This window comes from Watersipora subatra, chromosome 2 (assembly GCF_963576615.1).
Source record: "Watersipora subatra chromosome 2, tzWatSuba1.1, whole genome shotgun sequence".
Lineage (NCBI taxonomy): Eukaryota > Metazoa > Bryozoa > Gymnolaemata > Cheilostomatida > Watersiporidae > Watersipora > Watersipora subatra.
This window is the reverse complement of record NC_088709.1, coordinates 22,478,340-22,503,958: the sequence shown is the minus strand read 5'-3', so window position 1 is coordinate 22,503,958 and position 25,619 is coordinate 22,478,340. Positions and strand designations below refer to the sequence as shown.

The 25,619-nt window shown below is 36.6% G+C and overlaps 2 protein-coding genes across 8 annotated transcripts; both read right to left on the bottom strand.

Annotated features, from left to right (window-relative positions):
- Positions 1 to 245: 245 nt before the first annotated feature.
- Positions 246 to 14,074, bottom strand: LOC137387616 (uncharacterized). Of its 7 annotated transcripts, none has more exons than XR_010977924.1 (6): positions 13,575 to 14,074; positions 9,128 to 9,268; positions 8,306 to 8,398; positions 8,014 to 8,097; positions 4,897 to 5,051; positions 246 to 974 (listed from the first exon to the last, which is right to left on the bottom strand). XR_010977924.1 is itself a non-coding variant. In XM_068074089.1 (5 exons), exons 1-4 carry the CDS (start codon positions 14,071 to 14,073, stop codon positions 8,048 to 8,050), a joined length of 783 nt encoding a protein of 260 aa, XP_067930190.1. In that variant the 5' UTR covers position 14,074; the 3' UTR covers positions 246 to 974; positions 8,014 to 8,047. The 7 variants fall into 7 exon arrangements, 3 of the variants coding, with proteins under 3 accessions (XP_067930190.1, XP_067930191.1, XP_067930192.1); XR_010977925.1 differs by having other exon boundaries at positions 8,014 to 8,094; XR_010977926.1 differs by lacking the exon at positions 8,014 to 8,097.
- A 301-nt stretch (positions 14,075 to 14,375) lies between these two features.
- On the bottom strand, positions 14,376 to 18,012 carry LOC137388064 (serine/threonine-protein phosphatase 6 regulatory ankyrin repeat subunit B-like). The gene is made up of 2 exons (XM_068074579.1): positions 14,497 to 18,012; positions 14,376 to 14,384 (listed from the first exon to the last, which is right to left on the bottom strand). The coding sequence occupies exons 1-2, from the start codon at positions 18,010 to 18,012 to the stop codon at positions 14,376 to 14,378; spliced, it is 3,525 nt and encodes a 1,174-aa protein (XP_067930680.1).
- Positions 18,013 to 25,619: the final 7,607 nt, after the last annotated feature.

Below are 25,619 nucleotides of genomic sequence, written 5' to 3'. Positions count from 1 at the left end.
AGAGATTCACTCCCCCGCCCCTTAATGGAGCTCAGTTGGCATGGTTATCGGGCACACTCATGTCCAAAATCTAGGCACAACCTACTAAATTCTACCATTGTTAGGGGTCATGAGTACAATTCAAATACCTGTGTTTACCCAATCACTGTACAACTACTTGTAAGGAAACCACGAGTAACTGTACTTATTGATGATGAACACTTAGTTGTTGTTTTAGGTTTGCATGACATGTTAGGAGTTTGAGTTACTAAATTTATTAATACAAACAAATTAAACACACTATATTATATAAATGTACAAACATGTGAGCATATACATAGAGAGAAGGTATATGGGTGAATTGAGCAAATATAAAATGTTCATAATTATAAATATATATACACAGATGTAACTTATATACATAGTACACACTAATCATTACACAGATACACAAAATGATAGCTACATATCAGATCATAACAAGAGTGCTTAGCACTAGCAGCAAGAGTAAAAGGGTTCGCTCATTGAAAACTTTGTATCACACAGTACACACCTTACGATATAGCAAGTGTACAGAAAAATATAGTAAATAGAGAGCCTTGTTCGGTTTATAAATCTATACATAACACTAAAATAGATTGTGCATGCCTCAGTCAGTATAGGAAGATATGATACACACAGCCATAAGAGAAAACCGCATAGAAAATAGTCACACTTATAGCAGACCACAAGAGAATGTATCACAAGCTGTAAGATGTCTGGCTTATTGAAAAACCTGTAATGCACACACCGTACATCCTGTAGTATAACAAGGGTCCAGACAAGCAAATGAAATATGTAGAGAGCTTGATTAATTTCACAAATCTATACATAACACTAAAATAGATTGTTTGTGAAGGCCTCAATCCAGGACATCAAATCAGGTAAAATTCTCAGTTGCTGATGTAATCATCGAAGGAGCAGCATCTGAACATCATTCAGCACCCAATCGGTTACTATAAACACAGAAATTGAGAATATGTTATAATCCTAGAAGGGCTATGAATTGAGCATAGTGTGTGTTGACTCCCTGTAGGTGTCACCTGTTATCTCTTTATCAAATCTCCGGGTAAGAACAATAACTCCCAAATATAACCCCCTCAAAGCTGTTTAAAGTTGACTTGCAACAAAATTCACATTACAGTAATTTGGTATCAAAAGATTCACCATCTCTTACTCTGCTGTGTTGTAGGTGAAAAATATGTGTAAATGTGATTACAAGCTCCTACGGCTAGGAGGCACCCTCGGAGAGACCCCCTCTATATATATATATATATATAGTGTTACAAACTTGAAAAGGTCATAGTCTGGTGTAGTTTTTCAAAACAAATCCAATGGTATACATGGTTTGTTCACCAGGCAAACGGTTCTCATTTTATGAATCAGAATGTGGTTTCGAAGTCATGTTTCTTATGCAAAATATCTGGATAAAAGTCTCGGTGTATCCACTTTAAAAGTGGTTATTATACTGCCAAACAGTGTATATCATGATAATATGGAAGCAGAATTTTCAATTACAACTTTTATTCAGTTAAAAAGACAAACAGTAATATATGCGAAATCAGGTTGGAGTTTGGATCATCGGTTGGACCCCTTACACGGAGAAGAAAAAATCTGAGATCATAAGTACATCAGTTAGGTTTCAAGGAATAACCATACAAAATTTCAAGTAGATATCTGTAAAATTGACAAAATGACAGCGTTTTAAAGATTAAAAACACTGACAAAAAGCAAATAATGAGAAAATGCTGCATAAAGTTTGGGAATAGAAAACGGATGATTTCTTTATAGTTATGGGCAGCTGGATCGTCATGGATACATCTCATACATTTTTAAAACCCTCCACTTGAATATGTATATTTAAAACTCTCCACTTGAATACGTATTATTATCTGGTGCAGCTGACCTTCTGTTTGCCTTCCTAGCAGCATTTACCACAGATTCAGCTGCCTTGTTTCCACGTACCACCCCGCAGCGATCAATATCTCGGGCATATTGTCTCTGGAAGTGGCCAACATTTAGTTCAAGTTGTGAGTGTTTTAAAGTGGTTTGACATATTTTTTAGTGGCAGCAATGGGAAGAGCACACTTTAATTATATAGGAAACATGTTTTTGTTGAAAATATTTTTTTTTGAAAAAAAGTACTATTTTGAGGGTGCCTTCTAACCTCTAAGCTCAAAAATGAATAGTTAATTGCAGCCATCACAAAAACGCCGTAGGTTGGAATCTCTTCCCGAAACGGCTCAAATGGGACATACTTGAACAGAATGGCTTCTGTTAACACTTTCATGAAACCTCATTCGTCAAATTATTTTCACAAATATACTTCATGCATTCAATAAAACCATGTCTATTGTTTTTACGCGTCTGTTTCATCATCGTTGTAATGCTGTCATTTTGAGCACTGATATCTCAAAACTTACCGCAAAAGTTCGTTTAATTTTCAACCTCAACTTGAAGGAGTGCATATCATCTTCTAACAAACATAACGCGCCTGTTGGTCACCTGTGATAGTCGAAAAATGCTGGAGAAATTGTTCGCGCTATATGGCCGGAAGTATGGGTCACATGATCAGATTACAACTAGATGATTAGACCAAGCCAAAACAAAACTGTAACGTAGCTAGCCTCTATATATGATACGGGCTTTTCGGTAGAACCCGAAGTATTTGTCATAAACTAGTGCTACGAGACATTTTATATTGAGCCTTTGATGGGCCTTTAGCTTCACGTAATCAAAAACAATAACCACACCGTTTGACAATGTCATCAAAATAAAGATATTCCAATTTACAGCGTTTCCGTGATGGCTGCAATTAACTGTTCGTTTTTTAGCTTTTAAGAGCTTCTAGCCACATTTCCACATATTTTGCACTTACAACACAGCAGAGTAAAACATGGTGAACATTTTGATACCAAATAACTGCAATGTGAATTTTGTTGCAAATCAACCTTTAATAGTTTGATGCGTATTTTGTTACACAGCTAAGGAAAGACTTCTGTAATGTGCTACAAGGAAATGCAAGTTTGAGAAAGTATGAGCCTAGAAGAATTATTTTAAATGACCTGTTATATAATATACATGCATGAGTTATTAACTTCACCATACAATAGGAACTTAGGCTAGATAGAATTAGCAACCTTGTAAATGACTGTTTATTGACAACAGATTAACAGATTATGTTAGGTTTATCTCACCCCACTGCCTGCTGCAACAGATAAACAATATTTATAGCTAAATTTACTTTACACTTCCTGCTTATTGAGTTATGTATACTAGAAACTTCTAATGGTTTCACATGATGATTTTAACCAGCAATTCACTCAATTATTGATGTATGTCAAGGTGACCCATTTTATACCACAACTACAGCTAGCTGACAACTTTATAACTTAAAGGTTGACTTGCAACCAAATTCACATTACAGTTATTTGGTATCAACAGATTCACCATGTTTTACTCTGTTGTTTCGTGGGTGCCAAATACATGGAAATGTGATTACAAGCCCTTAAAAGCTCAAAAACGAAAAGCCGCCGTAGATTGGAATATGTTTATTTATCTGACGTGTTCATTACAGTTTGGTTATTGTCTTGTCACGTGATGTTCTCACGTGTATTGAAAGGCCAATAAAAAGCTCACTATAAAACATATTGTAGTACTAATTTATGACAAACACTTCGGGTTTTACCGAAGACCCCGTATTAAATATAGATGCTCGCTACTTTACAGTTTTGTTTCGGCATTATTCAATCATCAAGTCGTAATTTGATCACGTGACCCATTACTTCAAAAACAATTTTTGCAACACTTTTCGATTATCACAGGTAACCAACAGACTCGCCATGATTATCAGACAATGATATGTACTCCTTCGAGTTAAGGTTAAAAAGTTTAACGATTTTTTACGGTAAGTTATAAGATATCAGTGCTAAAAGTGACAGCATTACAATGACGATAAAAAGACGCGTAAGAACAATAGACATGGTTTTATTGAATGCGTGAAGTATATTTGTGAAAATGTTTCGACGAATGAGGTTGCATGAAAGTGTAAACAGAAACCATCCTGTAACAACTACGCCCCATTTGAGCCGTTTTGGAAAGCGAATCCAAACTACGGCGGTCTGGTGTAGCTGCGATTAACTGTTCGTCTTTTAGCTTTTAAGGGCTTGTAATCACATTCCAATATATTTTTTACCTACAACACAACAGAGTAAGACATGGTGAATCTTATGATACCAAATAACTGTAATGTGAAATTTGTTGCAAGTCAGCCATTAACAAAATGAATATGACAAGACAACCCTTGAGAATACAACAGACCTGCACGATTTTTCGGTTTGATCCGGTGGTTGCGGTTAGTTTCTATTAAATCAAGTCTAATCTTTTATTTTCTGACATCGGACAAAACGGGGAACACCGGTTAATCGGTGCGAGTTTGAAGTGCAATTTTTTGGTGCGGTTTCCGTTTCCATATCATGAAAACTGCACCTGGGTGCTTGGATCGGATACACAGAATCTTCCATGGAGATTGACACTATTTTTTCTTGAAAGATTTTTTTGATCTTTGCTGTACATATACGTAGATATCACATCCATTCTCGAAAGCTATTTATACTTCATTACAAAAATATGAAGTTAAAGTTTATGAAATGAGGATGTTCAGGTGGCCGCAGTGTCAGGTTAACCAAAAGCAATTGTGACATCGTTTGACACTGTGGTGAGTCATCATGTGTGTCGGTTATAAACGGTGTTCAACTGAAGTTGAGGTCGATAATCGAATTGGCATGGGGGAAACAAATCGTGCAGGTTTACTATACAATTGATAAAGTATTGCACACAAGAAGGTTGGAGAATTAATGGTTAATAGTTATTCCTTACTGTATTTCATGAGTCTTTGTTCATGGCAACGAATAAAGTACCACTTCTTTCTTCGGCTAACTTTCCTAAAAGCTTCCAGTTTACTTCCTCTTCTGCTAGTTTATCAAAGTTTTGTAGAGTTCCATGACTGTCCTCCCTGCGCGCTGTCTCTCAAGCTATGAATAATCAAAACTAGTAAGAGACAGTACAAAGCACCCTCGGGTTAGGATGTTCATATTAGACCATTTTTTCCCCTCACGAATTGGAACACAATGGTTTTTCGTCCTCGCCATATGAATCCTATTTCATCATTTGAATTAAACAAGAAACCTTGCTCGAAATTCAATTTTGGCAGTTGATGTGCTCATAACCTTGCAATAACAAAGATGTCGATATGCTGTTCCCGAGACTTTCTCAAACGCCTGAAAGAGATACGATGACCGATTTCTCTTAATTTAGCATTTCTTGGGTAAAAAGCGGTAATATTTTCTCCTTTAAACCAGTAGCAAAGTTGAAGTTGCGATCTTTTCGAACAGAGGGTCGGGATCAGACAGGTTTCCTTAGCTGCTAGCAATAATCCATTTCATTATGTATTAAATAGAACAATTTATGATAACAGCATCACTCGGGCTTTCTTGTCGGATTAAGTTGAAAAGGTGTTAATGAGGTCGGCTAAAAGTTATAGTAAAAACTAAGCCGGAAACCGGTAAGAGGGATAAAACTTTAGTGAAGAAAAAGTTGAAGTTTAGTAAAATAGTTGAAGATACATAATAAAACTTAGTTTTAAGTGTGTTTTAAGCTAAATTCTTTAGGTTAAATTCAGCGTTTATGTTATATGTTTGTTTCGAAGGTAAGAACTCTATACGGTACATACTGCACATAAAACATTGTAATGCTACATTTTATTGCAGATCATAACCACTAAATACACTAAAGTTACTGTGGGTAGCTATAGTTACCAAGGTAAACATACTATTTTGTTGCTGATTTTTAGTTTTTTAGATTTTTTAGATGTAGAGTACTTAAAGGTTGGCTTGCAACAAAATCCACCTTACAGTTATTTGGTGTCAAAAGATTCACGATGTCTTACGCTGCTGTGTTGTAGGTTTCAAAATATGTGGAAATGTGATTACAAGCTTTTAGAAGCTCAAAAACGAAAAGCCGCCGTAGATTAGAATCAGTTTATTTCTCTGACGTTGTCATTCCATTTCGTTATTGTTTTGTCACGTGATGTTCTCACGTAAATTAAAAGGCAAATAAAAGGCTCAATATAAAACTTCTCGTAGCACTAGTTTATGGCGAACACTTCGGGTTTTACCGAAGAACCCCTATCAAATATAGATGCTCGCTACTTTGCAGTTTTGTTTCGACTTGGTCTAATCGTCTAATCGTAATCTGATGATGTGTACTAATACTTCGCAAATAAATTCTGCAGCACTTTTCCATTATCACAGGTGACCAACAGGCTCGTCATGACTATCAGAAAATGATATGTACTCCTTCGAGCTAAGGTGAAAAAAATTAGACAATTTTTTACGGTAAGTTATAAGATATCAGTGCTGAAAGTGATAGCATTACAATGACGATAAAATAGACGCGTAAGAACAATGTACATGGTTTTATTGAATGCGTGAAGTGTAATTGTGAAAATATTTCGACGAATGAGGTTGTGTGAAAGTGTAAACATAAGCCATCTTGTACAACTATGTCCCATTTGAGCCGTTTTGGAAAGAGATTCTAATCTACGGCGGTTTTGTGATGGCGGCGATTAACTGTTCATTTTTGAGCTTTTAGGAGCTTGTAATGACATTTCCACATATTTTGTACCTACAACAAAGCAGAGTGAGACAGTGAATCTGTAAATAACTGTAAGGTGAATTTTGTTGCAAGTCAACCTTTAAACAAAATTTTTACCACAGGATCTTTGCATTATATAATTACTATGGGTTTTTCCACCCTGCTATATGACATTTTCGCTATACGGTACCAACCATGAAACATATTGAAATTGTATATCAGGGACGCACAGTACATTAATAATACAGCTTTTATTCTAACCTTTGTTCCACTGCAATATATAAGCAAGCAAATATTAGCTGATGATTTTACAGATCAAATGATTTTAGTGGCACAGGTCGAAGGTTATTTATCAACACGAAAAACATAAGATTATCATTCATTTCAATGCTTTTCTTGACTATATAACTACAATCATACTTTATACTACAAAGTTAGTAACTATTACTGTAACAGTACTACGAGACACTATAATAAGCCACTTTCTACAAGTCATTATAATAGACAGTGCTCTACAAGTCACTATAATAGTCAGCGCTCTACAAGTCAAGATAATAGGCAGCACTCTACAAGTCACTATAATAGGCAGCACTCTACAAGTCACTATAATTATAGACAGCACTCTGCAAGTCACTATAATAGACAACATTCTACAAGTCACTACTATAGGCAGCACTGTACAAGTCACTATAATAGACAGCACTCTGCAAGTCACTATAATAGGCAGCACTCTACGAGTATCTATAATAGGCAGCACTTTACAAGTCAGTATAATAAGCAGTAGTCTACAAGTCACTATAATAGACAGCACTCTACAAGACACTATAATAGACAGAACTCTACAAGTCACTAGAATAGTTAGCACCCTGCAAGTCACTATAATAGGCAGCACTCTACAAGTGAATATAATAGTCAACACTCTAAAAGTCACTATAATAGGCAGTACTGTACAAGTCACTATAATAGACAGCACTCTACAAGTCACTATAATAGTCAGCACTCTACAAGTCACTATATTAGGCAGCACTCTACAAGTGAATATAATAGACTGCACTCTAAAAGTCACTATAATAGACAGAACTCTATAAGACATTATAATAGACAGACCTCTACAAGACACTATGATAGGCAGCACTTTACAAATCACTATAATAGACAGCACTCTATAAGACACTATAATAGCCAGCACTCTACAAGTTACTATAATATACAACACTCTACAAATCACTATAATAGGCAACACTCTACAAGTCACTATAATAAGCAGCACTGTACAAGTCACTATAATAGGCAGCACTCTATAAGTCACTGTAATAGGTCGCATAACGATGTAATACATACTTTCGACAAATTCTCTCAACGTGCTAGTAGAGCCTCACATGGATTCTTCGTTCAAACATCTGAGATCTTCTTGTTCAACATCTGCTTAAACAGTTGGTGTTTTTTTATGATTCAGAATATTTCTATCGATACCCTTCTATTACTGTGATACTCCAAAACTATGCATGGCTGGTAAAAAGTATTCTCCACTTTGCTAACATGCCAGAGGAAAACACAGCCTAAACTAGCAACATAGCTTATGTTGTTTCCAACCAACATATGTTAAAGACACACTAGGTGTAAGCTAACTTACTTGATGTTATGATGGTTTTAGAGTCCCCAGCAGAAATTGTAAAGGGTAAAACTAGAGCTCCAAGACATACAGCATCAGTGTATTCAAATCCATCTGCACAATTACATTTATGACATAATATGAGTAGCATCGAAACAAATTGTGTCTACATAATGCATCATGTTAAAAGAGACTTTGTCCACAAAATACTTCTTCATGAGGCTTGTAAAGACCATTCAGGTCTGCCACTGCTGACACGCAACTGAGAATAAACCAGCAGTAGTGCCACTCTCGCTGTCACTAGTCAGTCAGTACTACCATTCAAGCAGTACCTGCTTTTCTCAAACGGTAGCTACATAGGCTGATACAATCGCTACGCAACTGTTTTGTGGAACTTCATTTACTCTTCACAATGGGAACAGAGGTGAGTCGCTCAAGTAACTTACAGTTGACTCATTATTATAGGGACTGATTTGAACAGAGACAGCAAACAGAGAGTAGAAGATCCCCAAAGGTAGTTTACTAGATATTTTTTACAGAATCAAAACCTGAAACTGTCATAAATAAAGGTCATGGGTTCAAGTTTTCCTATAACTGTTTTAATCGAGTTAAATCAAAAGGGAGCACCATATTTTACATCTAATACAAAGAGGGCTGCGGTTGATGGAGCCAACAGAACTGAATGACGTCTATGACAAACTAGCTCCATTCAGAATAATGATGATCCTTATAAGCGTATTTTAGACTTAGGTCTGAGCAGTTGAAGAGAATCGACTACAGACTCTTCTATGGGACTAGTATAGCCAGACAATGACTCTAATCATCAAAATACACTAGCCTAACCTTGAGATGAGATGTTACATTCATATCCAGTTGTCTCCTGTACCTCTCTAGTGAATTCTCCAACAGTCCCACATTTTGAAAACGCGAAGATAAACTGTTGTTCTTTTACAACAAGTTTAACGATACCATCTTCAATTTTGTCTAGAAAAAACGCGTAGAGAATACTCAGTTGGTGTATGGTGATAAATAATTGAAGTAATATAAGGGTTGTCTGCTCCTTACCAACTTGACAGTAAATACATTCTAGACATAGATATATAAACCTAGATTGGCCAATAATAGCTATTCCTACCCGTTGCCTTGTCAGACTTAAATAGCACGACGTAACGTCATTGTATTGTACCTCACGCTTGACTGCACTGTTGTTAACAATTAAGCTTATGAGGAGAATCTGACAAAATTACATTTATTTTCACATAAAAACCTTCTTGGATACATAATCCAGTAAACTAAAGCAATTCTGTGATAATATCTGATAACCACCTTAGATTAAAACTATAAAAGGTATGAATTGTTGAACACAAATCATGAGCAATCAATGCTTTATTTGCCACCCTCTCCTATCCCCGTTCTCTCTTTTCCCCTTCTCCAAAGAAGAAGTGAGAAGGGGAAAAGAGAGAAGGGAGAAAGGAAATGGGGGGAAAATAGCCCACCCACTCAAAGAGTCAGACCCTGGCTAGGTAAATAGACTAATATCATGCTGAACTAAACATGACTAAATATGAAGAGTACGCAAGTATGTCTTAAGTCAAAAATGAGACAGAACGATTATTTTACAGCTGGCAATGTAGCTGGCTAGGTCACCAAAGCTGAAATGTAATGATTGTATCACTAGCATCGTAGATGTTACCAACTATGATGTCAACCAAGCAACAAATTCCCTAATCACAGTTAAGAATCGTGGTGGCTTGACTTTGTCTTCGCCTGTGGTGATTGAGGTTTGCAACCACAGTGAGAAAGCGACGAGAGTGTTGCTTAGTAATGCTGGATTGGTGAAAAACTTTTCCAGGCTAGCACTAAGTGCTACCATGGAGAAGTTGCTGAGGTTCAACATCATGCTATTGTTTAAAGGTTGACTTGCAATAAAATTCACATTAAAGTTATTTGGTATTAAAAGATTCACCATGTCTTACTCTGTTGTGTTGTAGGTGCAAAATATGTGGAAATGTGATTACAATCTCTTAAAAGTTAAAAAACGAACAGTTAATCGCAGCCACACGAGACCACCGTAGTTTGGATTCGCTTTCCAAAACGGCTCAAATAGGACGTAGTTGTTACAAGATGGTTTCTGTTTACACTTTCATGCAACCTCATTCGTCAAAATATTTTTATAAATATACTTCATGCATTCAATAAAACCATGTCTATTGTTCCTACGCGTCTGTTTTATCGTCATTGTAATGCTGTCACTTTTAGCACTGATATCTTATAACTTACCAAAAAAAATCGTTAAACTTTTCAACCTTAGCTCGAAGGAGTACATATCATTGTCTGATAATCATGACGGGCCTGTTGGTCAACTGTGATAATCGAAAAATGCTGCAAAAATTATTTTCGAAATATTGGGTCACGTTCAGATGACGACTTGACGACTTAATAATGCCGAAACAAAACTGTAAAGTAGCGAGCATCTATATTTGATACAAGGTATTCGGTAAAACCCAGTGTTTGTCATAAACTAGTGCTACGATAAGTTTTATATTTAGCTTTTTATTGGCTTTTCAATTCACGTGAAAACATCACGTGACAAGACGATAACCAAACTGTAATGACTACGTCATCGAAATAAAAAGATTCCAATCTATGGCGGCTTTTCGTTTTTGAGCTTTTAAATGTTTGTAATCATTTTTCCGCGTATTTGGCACCTACAACACAACAGAGTAAAACACGGTGAATATTTTGATACCAAATAACTGTAATGCGAATTTTGTTGCGAGTCAACCTTTAAGCTACAAAGAACGAACCACCTCAATACTATTGAGGCATTTACAACGAGGGCATCCTGAGGAATTTAAAAGCACGTCTAAGAACCTTCAATCCAGCAAATTTATTTTATTTTTAGTTTCTTCTACTAACACCAGAAGTTTTAGGTAAGTGATGGATTTTTGTTTTCCACTATGTTGGGTTATCTATTTCTATATTTGTTAAGTATTTCTTAACTAATCCCTTGTTGATTATAATTGCAGTTGAAAATAAAATTAGTAATAAAAACACTAGCCAAATCATGCCATTAATCTATCACCCATTGAATAGCATTGATCCACCAATGTCTAGCCATAAATTGTAGATTGCATCTATAAACCAAGCCACAAAATATAATAATTGGTAAGATAAGGGTTTCTTCTATCTCAGTTTATTGATGTAACAACATTAGGCTGTAATAGAACTATCTCTTAACCTTGAATGAATAAAAAATCGTGCTGACCCAGTCCGACCCGATCTTGGCCCTCATTGCTGACCCCGAGTCTGGTCCGACCCTGCATTCCTTGGTCTTGTTCCAGCTCCAGCTAAGAAAGCCGTTGGTTCCATTTCCCTGATCAGATCAAAACTTCACAGGCTCATCTTATTTTGTCTTGTTTAGTTCAACATGATATTAGTCTATTCACCTAGCCAGGGTCTGGCTCTTTGAGTGGGTGGGCTATTTGCCCCCCCCCCTCTCTTTTCTCTCTTCTCTTTTTTCCCCTTCTCACTTCTTCTTTGGAGAAGGGGAAAAGAGAGAATGAGGATAGGAGAGGGTGGCAAATAAAGCCCTGATGGCTCATGACTTGTTCGCAACAATTCATAACTTTTATAGTTTTAATCTAAGGTGGTTATCAAATATTATCACAGAATTGCTTTAGTTTACAGGATTATGTATCCAAGAAGGTTTTTATGTGAAAATAAATGTAATTTTGTCAAATTCTCCTCATAAGCTTCATTGTAACCAGCAGTGCAGTCAAGCGTGAGGTACAATACAATGACGTTACATCATGCTATTTAAGTCTGATAGGCTTTTTCTCTATTGGCCAATCTAGGTATATATATATATATATCTATGATTCTAGATAACCCTACCAGATATCCATTGTTCATCTATTGCCCTGGTACAATCACCAAATGATAAGTGCACTTGTTATCTTTTTCATGATGTGCAAACTGGAATTATTAGTGGGTCTATTCACTATCTTGACATTTTCTGCCTTTACATTTGTAATCCTATGAGACTAAAGACTTCAATTGAATTATGAGGATATGAATTACTATTAGCTGTTGATTATAAATTATGAGTATATGAGTTACTATTAGCGGTTGGATTATAAGATATGAGTATATGAGTTACTATTAGCTGTTTGATTAGAAATTATGAGTATACGAGTTACTATTAGCTGTTTGATTATAAATTATGAGTATACGAGTTACTATTAGCTGTTTGATTATAAATTATGTGTATATGAGTTACTATTAGCTGTTTGATTATAAATTATGAGTATATGAGTTACTATTAGCTGTTTAATTATAAATTATGAGTATATGAGTTACTATTAGCTGTTTGATTATAAATTATGTGTATATGAGTTACTATTAGCCGTTTGATTATAAATTACGACTATGTGAGTTACTATTAGCTGTTTGATGATAAGATATGAGTATATGAGTTACTATTAGCTGTTTGATTATAAATTATGAGTATATGAGTTACTATTAGCTGTTTGATTATAAATTATGAGTATATGAGTTACTAGTAGCTGTTTGATTATAAATTATGAGTATATGAGTTACTATTAGCTGTTTGATTATAAATTACGACTATGTGAGTTACTATTAGCTGTTTGATGATAAGATATGAGTATATGAGTTACTAGTAGCTGTTTGATTATAAATTATGAGTATATGAGTTACTATTAGCCGTTTGATTATAAATTACGACTATGTGAGTTACTATTAGCTGTTTGATGATAAGATATGAGTATATGAGTTACTAGTAGCTGTTTGATTATAAATTATGAGTATATGAGTTACTATTAGCCGTTTGATTATAAATTACGACTATGTGAGTTACTATTAGCTGTTTGATGATAAGATATGAGTATATGAGTTACTATTAGCTGTTTGATTATAAATTATGAGTATATGAGTTACTATTAGCTGTTTGATTATAAATTATGAGTATATGAGTTACTATTAGCTGTTTGATTATAAATTATGAGTATATGAGTTACTATTAGCTGTTTGATGATAAGATATGAGTATATGAGTTACTATTAGCCATTTTATTATAAATTACGAGTATATGAGTTACTAGTAGCTGTTTGATTATAGATCATGAGTAAATGAGTTACTGTATGATTATTGGCTGTCTGATGAAAACTAAAATGTTTATAAGAAACTCATAAAATGGCAATTAAATTACCATGAAGGCGGCTTGTAGTAAATGTATTCTCAAGAGGATTTAAAATATTTCATTTACCTTCATGTCTAATGATCTGCATATTAGATGGACCAGATTCGACTTGGTCGGAGAAGAGATCAGAAGGAGCCCGTTTTTTGTTGAACACTGTCTGACCAACATCACAACTGTTATCATTGTTGGCAATGTTTAAATCATCTTGAGAAAAAGATGTAGATGGGGCTTGAGGTGAATGAAACCCACCAGATCTCTCTACCGCTGAGGGAACAGCTGCTGTAATTTTATGATGGATGTTCAAAGGTGATGATTCCCTCCTGGCCGTTGCTGGTAATATGGTAGCAATAGGAGAAGTATTCTGAAGGCATTGATTGACTGTATCACTGGATAACATATCCTGGATAGGCTGTTCTGTGGGTTGAAAAGTAAATGTCTCAAGGGGTTGCGGCTCTGACATTTGCACCGTTCGGATCTGTCGGGTAAAATGATGTGTTTTAGGAAAATTGATCATTAACCTGAAGAGGTATGATACTCTAGCATTCGCATAGTCTAGTGATGTCATTCCTTTATGATCCTGCACCATAAGCGATGCATGCCTATTCTCTGATACTATGGATTCCAGTACATATTTCACTGTCCCTGCATCTCCTGACTGACTAGCATAGTGTAGTGATGTCATTCCCTTATGATCCTGCACCATAAGTGATAAATGCCTGGTCTCTGGTGCTATGAATTCCAGTACACATTTCACTGTATTTATATTTCCTGATTTACTAGCATGGTGTAGTGATGTCATTCCTTCATTATCTTGCACCATAATTGATGCATGTTTATTCTCTTGTGCTATGGATTCCAGTAAATACTTTACTGTATCTGAAAAATATGACAGACTAGCACAGTGCAGCAATGTCATTCCTTCACAATCCTGCACCATAATTGACGCATTTCTTTTCTCTGTGGGTATAGATTCCAGTAAATATTTTACTGTATCTGTATCTCCTGACTGACTAGCATAGTGCAGTGATGTCCTTCCGACATTGTCCTGCATCATAAGTGATACGCGTCTATTCTCTGGTGCTATGGATTTCAGTAAATATTTCACTTTATCTGTATCTCTTAACTGACAAACATAGTGTAGTAATGTCATTCCTTTATTATCCTGCACCATAAGTAAGGCATTTCTATTCTCTGGTGCTATAGATTCCAATACATATTTCACAGGATATCTTAACTGGCAAGCATAGTGTAGTGGTGTCATTCCTTTATCATCCTGCACCATAAGTGATGCATGCCTATTCTTTGGTGCTATAAATTCCAGTACATATTTCACCGTATCCGCATCTCCTGACTCACAAGCATAGTGTAGCGATGTCATTCCTCGATTATCGCGCACCAAAAGTGATGCATATCTATGATTTGGTATTATTGACTCCAGTACACATTTCACTGTATTCGCATCTACCGACTGACTAGCATGGTGTAGTGATGTCATTCCATCACGATCCTGTATTAGAAGTGATGCACCTCTATTCTCTGGTGTTATGAATTCTAGTAAACATTTCACTTTAGCTGCACCTCCTGACTGACTAGCATAGTGTAGTGATGTCATTCCCTTATAATCCTGTACCATGAACAATGCATGTCTAGTCGCCCATGATACGGATTCAATTATATATTTCACTTTATCTGTATCTCCTGACTGACTAGCATAGTGTAGCGATGTCATTCCACTATTATTCTGCACCATGAGTGATGTGTGTCTATACTCCGGTGCAATAGATTCCAGTACAAATTTCACTGTATCAGAAAAGCAAGATCGGCTAGCATAGTGTAATGATGTCATTCCTTCATTATCCTGTACCATGAGTGATGCATGTCTATTCTCCGATGGTATGGATTCCAGTACATATTTCACTAAAGCTGTATCTCTTGACTGACTAGCATAGTGCAGGGCTGTCTTACCTTCATTATCCTGTACTTTGAGTGATGCATGTCTATTCTTTGGTGCTATAGATTCAAGCACATACTTAACAGTATCTGTATCTCCTGACTGACTAGCATAGTGTAGGGATGTCATTCCTCTATTGGTCTGCGCATAAAGTAATGCATGTCTATTCTTTGATGCTATGGATCCCAGTATATATTTCACTGCATCTGCACCTCCTGACTGACTAGCATAGTGTAATGATGTCATTCCTCCCTTATCTTGCACTATAAGCATTGCATGTATATTCTCTGGTGCTACGGATTCCAGTACATATTTCACTGCATCTGCACCTCCTGATTGACTAGCATAGTGTAGTGATGTCAATCCTTCATTGTCTTGTACTGCAAGTAATGCATATCTATTCTCTGGAGGAATGGATTCCAGTACATATTTAACTTTATTTGCGCATCTTGAAAGACTAACATAGTGTAATGATGTCATTCCTTCATTATCCCGCACCATAAGTAAAGCATGTCTATTTTCTGGCGCAATGGATTCTAGTACATGTTTTAATGTATCTGAAAAGTATGACCGACTAGCATAGTGTAGCGCCGTCATTCCTTTATTATCCTGTGCCATAAGTGATGTGTGTCTATACTCTGGTGCTATGGATTCTAGTACATACTTCACTTTATCTTCTTCTTCTGACTGACAAGCATGGTGTAGTGATGTCATTCCTTCATTATCCTGTACCATAAGTAATGCATGTCTATACTCTGGTGTTATGGAATCCAGTACGTATTTCACTGTATCTGCACCTCTTGATTGGGAAACATAATGTAGTGATGTCATTCCTTTATTATCCTGAACCATAAGTGATGTGTGTCCCTTCTTTGACACTATGGATTCCAGTACATATTTCACTTTATCTATATCTCCTGACTGACTAGCATACTGTAGTGGTATCATTCTTTCTTTATCCCACACCATAAGTGACGCGTGTCTATTCTCTGGTGCGATACATTCCAGTAGATATTTGACTGTATCTACATCTCCTGACTGACTAGCATAGTGTAGTGATGTCATTCCTTCTTTATCCTGCCACATAAGTAATGCATGTCTTTTCTCTGGTGCAATGGATTCCAGTACATATCTCACTGTATTTGAATCTCCTGACTGACTAGCATAATGTAGTGATGTCATTCCTTCATTATCCTGCACCATAAGTGATGATTGTCTATTATCTGGCGCTATAGATTCCAGTACACATTTCATTGTATTTACACCTGACTGACTAGCATAGTGTAGTGGTGTCATTCCTTCATTATCCTGTACCATAAGTGATGCATGTCTATTCTCTGGTGCAATGGATTTCAGTGTATACTTTAATGTATCTGGATTTTTTGACTGACTAGCATAGTGTAGTGATGTCATTCCTTTATTATCTTGGACCATAAGTGATGACAGCCTATTCTCTGGTCCTATGGATTCCAGTACATATTTCACTGTATCTGGGCCTCCTGACTGACAAGCATAGTGCAGTGATGTCATTTCTTTATCATCGCGCACCATAAGTAATGCATGTTCATTCGCTGTTGCTATGAATTCCAATACAAATTTCACTGTAGCTGCGCCTCCTGACTGACTAGCATAGTGTAATGGTGTCATCCCTCTATTATCCCGAACCATAAGTGATGCATGTTCCTTCTCTGGTGCAATGGATTCCAGTACATATTTTACTTTATCTGTATTTCTTGACTGACCAACATAGTGTAGTGAGGTCATTCCTTCTGTATCCTGTACCATAAGTGATGCTTGCCTATTCTTTAGTGCTATAGATTCCAATAAATATTTCACCGCATCCGCACCGTCTGACATACTAGCATAGTGTAGTGACGTCATCCCTTTATTATCCTGCATCATAAGTAATGCATGTCTATTATCTGACGCTATGGATTCCAATACATATTTCGCTTTATCTGAGGAGTATGACTGACTAGCATAGTGTAATGACGTCATTCCTTCATTATTCTGTATCATAAGTGATGCAAGTCTATTCTCCAGTGCTATGGATTCCAGTACATATTTCACTGCATATGCATCTTTTGACTGACTAACATAGTGTAGTGGTGTCATTCCTTTAGTATCCTGCACCATAAGTGATGCATGTCTACTTTCTGGTGTTATGCATTCCAGTACATATCTCACTGTATCTAAAGGGTATGACCGACTAGCATAGTGCAGCGGTGTCATTCCTTCATTGTCCTGCACCATAATTAATTTATGTCTATCCTCCGACTGAATGCTGTTCAAAATGCACATGAACAGCAATTTTTCATATCCAACAGTTTGATGAAGGAAACTCACTCCATCTTCAAACTTGCTTTGAACAATAAAACAACGCTTTGCTTCTGAAACACCTTCCAAGAACCTGCTCAGGTCTGTGACTGTTAGTTGAGAAAATCTGTACTCCCCTTCTGTGTATGTTTTGAGGAGGTGGTAGAGCAGCTCTTCCGAGTTCCTTTCTTGCGCTTCCATACCTGTTGCATTAATGGCTCTGTGGTTTTCTATCATTGATACACTGTAGATCATAAATTGTTAATAGTAATGCACATGTTGACCAATAGTATTTGAATCTCTTCCATTTTTGCTTATTTCCGGTTTATTTGCTTTGATCAAATATGAATTAAATTTTGACGGTTAAACATCTGATTTGTCAAAGACTGTTCAACTAAAAGAATTTAGGTTCAGTGATCAGTCAAATTAATTTACATGAAACTACTCAATCAGGTGAAACCACAGAAGGTCTTACCGGATTTTACCACAACAGAAAAACCGCAGGTCACTATTTTCAACAGTTGTTATTTTTTGTAGTATTACAACATAAGTGTGTCAAGGTTCAAGTGAATTAAGAGAGGTAGCTAACATAGATGCTTAGATAAGCCTCGTAAGTGTAGATGTAAATTTGAGTTAACTTGTGGTGCCATCTTTCAGGTAAATATAACTGTCAGCAATTGTCAACTGTAACATGATGTCTGCTTGACTATTAAAAACATAAGCAGTGCTCAAAGAAGGCTTATCTATGGTATTCACTTAGATAATTGTCCTTGAGCTAGATGTTCTTGCTGCCTCAAAAAATTAGAGCCTCTAACTTCTGCCGAGAGCAATGCGTTGAGAGATGAAAAAATTCCTCTTGACATAGCTTGAACCCTCATTTAGTTGTTACTTTGTGTCATATCCAATATTTTCAAATAGGTTTTTATAAATGTTCAATTTACTTCAACATATAATGCATTAAGTGAAATAAGTAAAAACATTTTACTTGTACCTTAAAAAAGGTACAACAACCCACTGTTAAAGTTTGTGTTCTTAAATTGATTATTTTGCATTGTAACAATATGAAATTCTTTTTGATAATTACCGTTTAACACAATCTGCCTTGTTTCCTCAACTTTAGTACTATTGGCTACTAAATGTTGATAGTACTGAACCCACTAGCAAAAATTAAAATGAAAACAGTGTTGAACAACGTAGGCAAAAGTTGAGCATTGAGGCAAGTTGAGCATTACCATTTCCTACCGACCATGTGCTCTGTTGTTTACATTTGTAGCATAATTTTATGACTTTAAACATTACATACAACTATTTACAAGCTAAAGGGGAAAGACAAAGAGTTAGCCATTCATTCAAATTTTTGTCAATTGTCCTGTTTTTTTGTAATTTTCGTGTACATCATATTTGTGAAAAAGGCCAAATTGAGCCACTCATTGTCCACTATATTGTTACATCTCGTTTGATAGAATGTTTTTGAAGTGATAGTATATTTTTTGTGATACTACATGGAGGTTTTCCAGGTTAGATTACAAAGCATGAGAAGTTATAAGTGGGGCAAGTCGATCATTTTGATTTTAGGTAATTGTGCACGCTTGTGCAGGGCAAATGGCTCTTTCATGAGATATATACCGTAAGACCTTCATAATAATTGTCAGACATTACAAAATGAAAACAAATAAATACGCAAGTATTGAAAATTTAGAAGCTGCATATGATGATGTTATTAATAACAAGCCGAAAGTAAATGCTCTGGCGCCAGAGTATGGTGTAGGTCGAATGGCAATTACTTAGTACATAGCAAAAATGCATCATAGTAATCATAGGCTAGGCGATGGTAATGCATCAAAACAATTATTTTCTCAAAAGTTGGAAACTGAATTAGCCAATCATATAGTAACTTTGACATATAGATTCTATGGGTTGTCTATTGTAAAATGTCAAAAGACTGCAAACAAAAATGCTGCTGCGAACAGTTTTAAAATTTCAAATCTTAGGAAAAACGTGTATGGCAGGCTATGGCTGATATTCCTCATTCAAGGAACGTCGGCACTTATCCCTTCATACTCCAGAGGCCACATCAGTTGCTCGAGCATCGACATTTAATAGAGCAACCATTGAAAAAAATGTAACAATCTAGCAAAGGTTGTGGAAAAATACATATTTCCACCAAGCAGCAAGGATACGATATGGATTAAACTGGATATTCAATGATTCAAAATCCAAAAAGAATTGTTGCAAGGCAAGAAAAAAAGTAGGTAGGAAGCATAACTTCTGCAGAATGAAGTGAGCTTGTTATTGTAGTATGCACAATCAGTGCCACAGAAACTTACATTCCTCTACGTCTAATATTTCCTTGAGTCAGAATGCAGCCACAATTTATGAATGGCGCCCCAGTTGGTAGTAAAAAATGTGCAGCATAAAGTGGTTGAATGAATGAAGAATTTTTTAGCTGAGGTTATACTGAGCACCTTATACAGAATACTGGATGAAGTCTAGAGAATCCCATACTTCTGATCTTGGACAATCAGTTTGCATACCCATATTGATGTTATAGAGAAAACAAAACGTGCAGGTTTGGTGATGTTGAACATATCCCCTCATACTTCCCATCGCATCCAGCCCTTTGAAACCCATCGCATCCAGCCCCTTGAAATTGCAGTTTGTGGACTATATAAAGCCCGTTTTAACACTGTCTTTGATGACCGAATGAGGCTTAATGATAGTAAACTTGTTGGATTCGTAAAAATTGCAGTTTGTCAACCGAGCTGTTCTAAATGCTCTAACACCTAATAACACTATATCTGGATTTGAAAGGTCAAGTATATACCCCTTGAACTGTGACATTTTTGGTGAAGCAGACTTTGTAGCAGCAGTGGTTGTCCTATGGCAGGGTCATGGAAAAATTCAAACTGGTGTCCATTGGATGTTCAACATAAGCTATCTTGCACTGGAGTCAGACGGTACATACCACCTGCTGTATTAATTCCAGTACCAAAAGCCCTACCTCAAAAAGCAAGAACAAAAATCGAAGATGTTATATAACCTTGATATTGACTAATACCCCTACTAAAGTTAATGATCACCACAGAGAAGCATACCAAAGTTCCAGTAACATTTATGTACCAAACCTCAACTAAAAAAGGAGACAGAGCCAGTCAATGATAGTCGCGAAGATAAATCAACCACTTCTGAATGAACAGATGAAGAGAAAATATGCGAACAAGTCTATTCACAATCCATCGAAGTAAGATTCGGCAGTTATATAATGGCTAGTGTATTAGGAAATAGGTCAACAAGAAAATAAGTTTTTGTACATAGTTATTATGATTGATGAAGATGATAAGGTAGTCTACATAAACTATCTGACTCGAACAGGAGAGAGCTCACCTACTCGAACACCCTTCCGCTATCCAGACTGTTATATCTGATTTCGGTAGTTTCCAATTATCAATTGAAACTAAGAGTTGTCTTCTTGCTTTGGATAGCTCATAGAGCGATGCGAAAGTCGCCGGGCTGTTTTGCGTCACTCATGCCGTGTTACGGTACTGGTACTTATCCATCTCACATCGCGATTGACATTTGAATTGACCTAACGGTGTGCTGTTTGTCCTTAACCAATAGAATGACACCAGCGAGCCCGGGTCATGTATGATAACCAAGTTCTCTTTTGATAGGGTGGTCTACCGATACTCCCTCTCCTTTATCGTAAGCATTGAGTAATCCTGCCTACGCCTTCCAGTGCTCCTAGCGGTTAGACTTCCTACGAATGCTCATTGTCTCTTGGTTCTTTTCTCTCTTCGATGCCTGGTGACTAAATGTGAGATCCTGCTGCTGGCTACATCAAAACCAAAAATCCACGCTTGCCATGGCAGGATGCGTATATCCCGGAAGGAGTGACCTATGGTCCAGACCTATGGCATACCAGTGGTATGCTGATTCCCTGTATAACTTCATTTTCCTTGAATTAAATAATAAATGTAATCATGGAGTAATTATGCCTTTGAATAATTTTTAATTAAAACAATAATAATAATTTGTCTTTGAATTGAGCATAAGTTAATAAATGTATAAACTATTGATGCGAGCGAGCTCTAATATTAGTAATCTGCATTATAGTGGAGTGTGGGTCAGTTCATTTCTGTTATTAATTCTCACCCCTTTGTTTGTTCGAGCAATTGAGAAACCCCCCATTCCAGCATCACAAGACAAAGACGATGAGGGATGGTTAGTCTATGCAAATATCCTTGAAGTGTTGCCAGAGCCTGTCATTGAACGGCAAGTAAAGTTCATTTTAAGTATGCATTGGACTGTAACTAATACTTTTACCCATTTATACTTCTCGCTCCTAGAGTTTGTTCTATTTTAGCTTTTTCTTGCCAGTTTGCATCCTGAATAAAAGTTTCAGCAACTATATTTTTAATGCTCAACATGCTCCAACTATGCTCGACATGCCCCAAAATTTTTTCAGTTTTTCAATTGCTATGAAAGCTACATTAGTTGGACTGAAAAAAATAATACGCCTACTACCCACTGAAACACTGTGCTATGCCGCACCTATGCTGTGAAAGTCAATTTGATTGTACTATAGACAAATGAGTGATACCCAATCAAATTTTGAAAACTCAACTTGCTCCGGTCTTCCCTGTTTACTTGCTGCTACATGAAGAGTGCAGCAACATGAAGCAATTGTCTAATAAGAAGCATCTAGTATAGCACTTGATTTTTAGCCATCATTAGAATACCACAATGTCCTGTGTAATTTCAATACTATTTGAGTTCTCTTAAGTTCGCGTTTCAATAGTAATCGCTAATGGAGTGACCTCCTAATCTTAAAAATGAATCAAGTCGTAGTAAAAACTAATAATAACACTAACAGAGCGACTTATCATAAATATATCGCTGGATAGTTTCTGTCAGTTCATGAATGACGTCCGTGATCCAACGCTTTCCCTTCAATACTAATAAGAGAGTACCGTAAATTTCGGCGTATATATCGACTCGGCGTTTATGCCAAAGTCTAAGGTTTGGTTTAAAAATCATGGTACTGACATATGATGTACCTGTATATACTGGACAGTCGACCTTCTTTTCTGACTGTTTGGTCGCTACTAGTGCAGTCGGCGTTTCATCCAGGGCGAGGCGTACGAGAAAAAATGGCGTTCAAAACGCCATCGGCGAATATGTATGGCAAATAGTATCGGCAAACGGTATGTTTTCTTTGTGCTTTCGGCAATACAGCAGTTAACCAAGACCGAGAGACCACAGTTCTAATGAAGACCACAAGGTACAAAACAATACTTCAACATCGTGTTAGCCCACCTCACCAATAGAACGAACTCGCCACCGTCAAATTTTAGTTGATTCTGACAGAAAGTATCGATTGTTTCCGATCAGTTCCTATCAGTGTTGGTTGTTTTAGGGTATTAGGCCAGACACGTCCAAAGTCCGGCATCTGGGCCAAATGCCGCCCAGGGTCAATTTTTATTCGGCCCACAGCCTCTGTCTTAAAATCAATAAAGTCTGGCCCGCCTGCAGAATTAACTATGAAACCTACCGGCTGTTTTTCTCAGCATTGCGAAGGCAGGTGTGTCAAAATCCCAAACGGCTGGAAATCTGGTATTCGCACGGCTTTGTTTGCAAAAGCAGTTTCTAAGTAACAGCATAAACCAATCAGATTAATTCTTGCACAGGAAGTTTGAACTGAAATGTCCTATCCATTTGTAACAGTTTTCAAATATCTTCACTTCCTTCGATTTAATAACAAATTCTATTTAAAAGGTTTTGCGAAAAAATTGATACGACTCGTTTGTTGTAGGTCATAAATGATTGTGATGCAAATAAAGAATTTTATGATACTAACTGCAATTTTTCACTATATTTTTAGTCATGAAATGATGATGAACATGTGCTCAATGGATATGGTGCTATTGTAAATGTTTTTACAAGTTTTTTGAAAACGTACGATTCGTTATAGTTTTGGCCCTAATAATGGTGGCGCACTGTTTTTTCTGTTTGGTGACATTTTCTGTGGGTTGCTCGACCTTTTTACTAATTTTTACCAAACATCATTGTATTATGAGCATGTTAAGTTATATTTAATAAAAGTTATGATCGTTGGACAGATTTCCTCGAGTTGTTATAGCTGGAATTGAATGTAAGACGGATTCTATATATGTATTGAACAATGGGTAGTTGCTGATACTGACTCACACTATTCGTAGGAAGAGGAACCGTCAGAATAAGTGATATATTGGTACTCAATGGTGCCTTAAAGGTATCAATTGCAGTCAGACACGAACAGTGATTTATGTCAGCAACAACGTCAATCTTAACTGTGTAATCTAGCTAAAGTTAGAAAGCGGAGGGCAGCCTAGAATCTCAATATTCTACAAACGACTTCATCAGTGTTATTGATCATCTTATCTACTGTTTCGTCTCAGGCTAGAACTTCCAGGTTTCAAGAAAGATCCAATAGGATTGGTACACGCAGGCAGAGCGTCACTAACCAACCTGAGGTGGGAGATCTGGAGGACAAAAAGGTATTCTTTTGGAGTCCGGATTTCCAACCTGGTGGACGCACTGGGACCGAGATCAACTCAAGAACGCTACAACAGGTATTTGGAATTATTACATTGATTGCATTTATCAATAATCTTGATTGATTGAAATAGCTACGCTGAGTTTGATATAGTGTTGTTATAGCATTGTCTCAGTAATTAAAAGCAGTAACAGAAACTATAACATTGTGGTGGAGGCTAGGTTTTTCCGGCCCCGCTGCCAAGCAATTGGACGTCCTGGTGGATCGCCCCCTCTTAGTTTTTGCTTGCAATTTTGTATTGTGTATATCTGCAGTTGTTAATCCACTGTGGACAGTGTGTTTTTACGACGGGTGAGCTTAAGTAACTGCATAAGTGATTAATAGTTTTAGCCGTCGCACACATATTTGAGACACATTCCAATCTGCTACTGTTAAACGGATAAGTGCACTATCCATAACAAATTAGCGTAACTGCTTAGGGAACTTGAATTTCACAAGAAACAAATTGAAATCACCCCTCTGTCAGAGCAAGCAGATAAATCAGTTTTCAAGCGCCTACAGATTTACCAAAGCATAGGGTAAAGAATTAGTGTAGTGCAGCTAACAATAGGGAAACTGATATACTAACCGTCTTAGTTTTCAGGTGCTTACAAATTTACCGAAGAACAGGGTAAGAATAGTGTAAGGCAGCCAAAGATAGGGAAACTAAAATATCTTGATTCATTTTTACAGTTTTCAAGCACCTGCATATAACTAGTAGAGTAGCTACCTTAGGAAAACTGATTGTAAGCTTACATAGCTTTCAAGCAATTGAAAATACACTACAATAGTGACAATTCTGCAATATAAGCGACAGGGAAAACCTTTTGTTTAATTAATTTTGGAAATTAATTAGCAGATAATTAACCCAATTGAATTTTAAAAAGAATTACAGACGCTTATACTTTAATCAATTATACCTTACTGAGTGTTCATTTAATTCATTGTTGATTGAACCGAGTTATTGTCAAACTTGTGTAATCATAACTAGAGCAATAAAACAGTAACCATAGCAACAATAGCCAATCTAAGTATTCTCTGTAAGCTGCATTAATTCTGAAGCACAGTAATTTATACATAGCGCAGGAGAAACTGTTGTTGTTACAACACAGAGTGACAAATACAAAGGGAAATATTTGCGTTAAAGCATGGAACAAGCAGGATCCTGGCTGCGTGGCATGGTTGGAGGCAGGACGAGAAGCAATAGACCCTACCAACCAGTCTCCACTGAGGAGATGACACCTTTGACTCAATCGGTAGGCACTGCTTC

Bases quoted from the DNA above. Each gene is read 5' to 3' on its own strand.
- LOC137387616 (XM_068074089.1), bottom strand. From the start codon at position 14,073: ATGACATCACTAGACTATGCGAATGCTAGAGTATCATACCTCTTCAGG. The intron at 9,269-13,574 runs GTAAATGAAATA...CGTTTTTTCTAG, and splicing joins GCAGATCATTAGACATGAAG to ACAAAATTGAAGATGGTATC. The intron at 8,098-8,305 runs GTAAGTTAGCTT...CAACTGTTTAAG, and splicing joins TAAAACCATCATAACATCAA to CAGATGTTGAACAAGAAGAT.
- LOC137388064 (XM_068074579.1), bottom strand. From the start codon at position 18,012: ATGATAGAAAACCACAGAGCCATTAATGCAACAGGTATGGAAGCGCAA.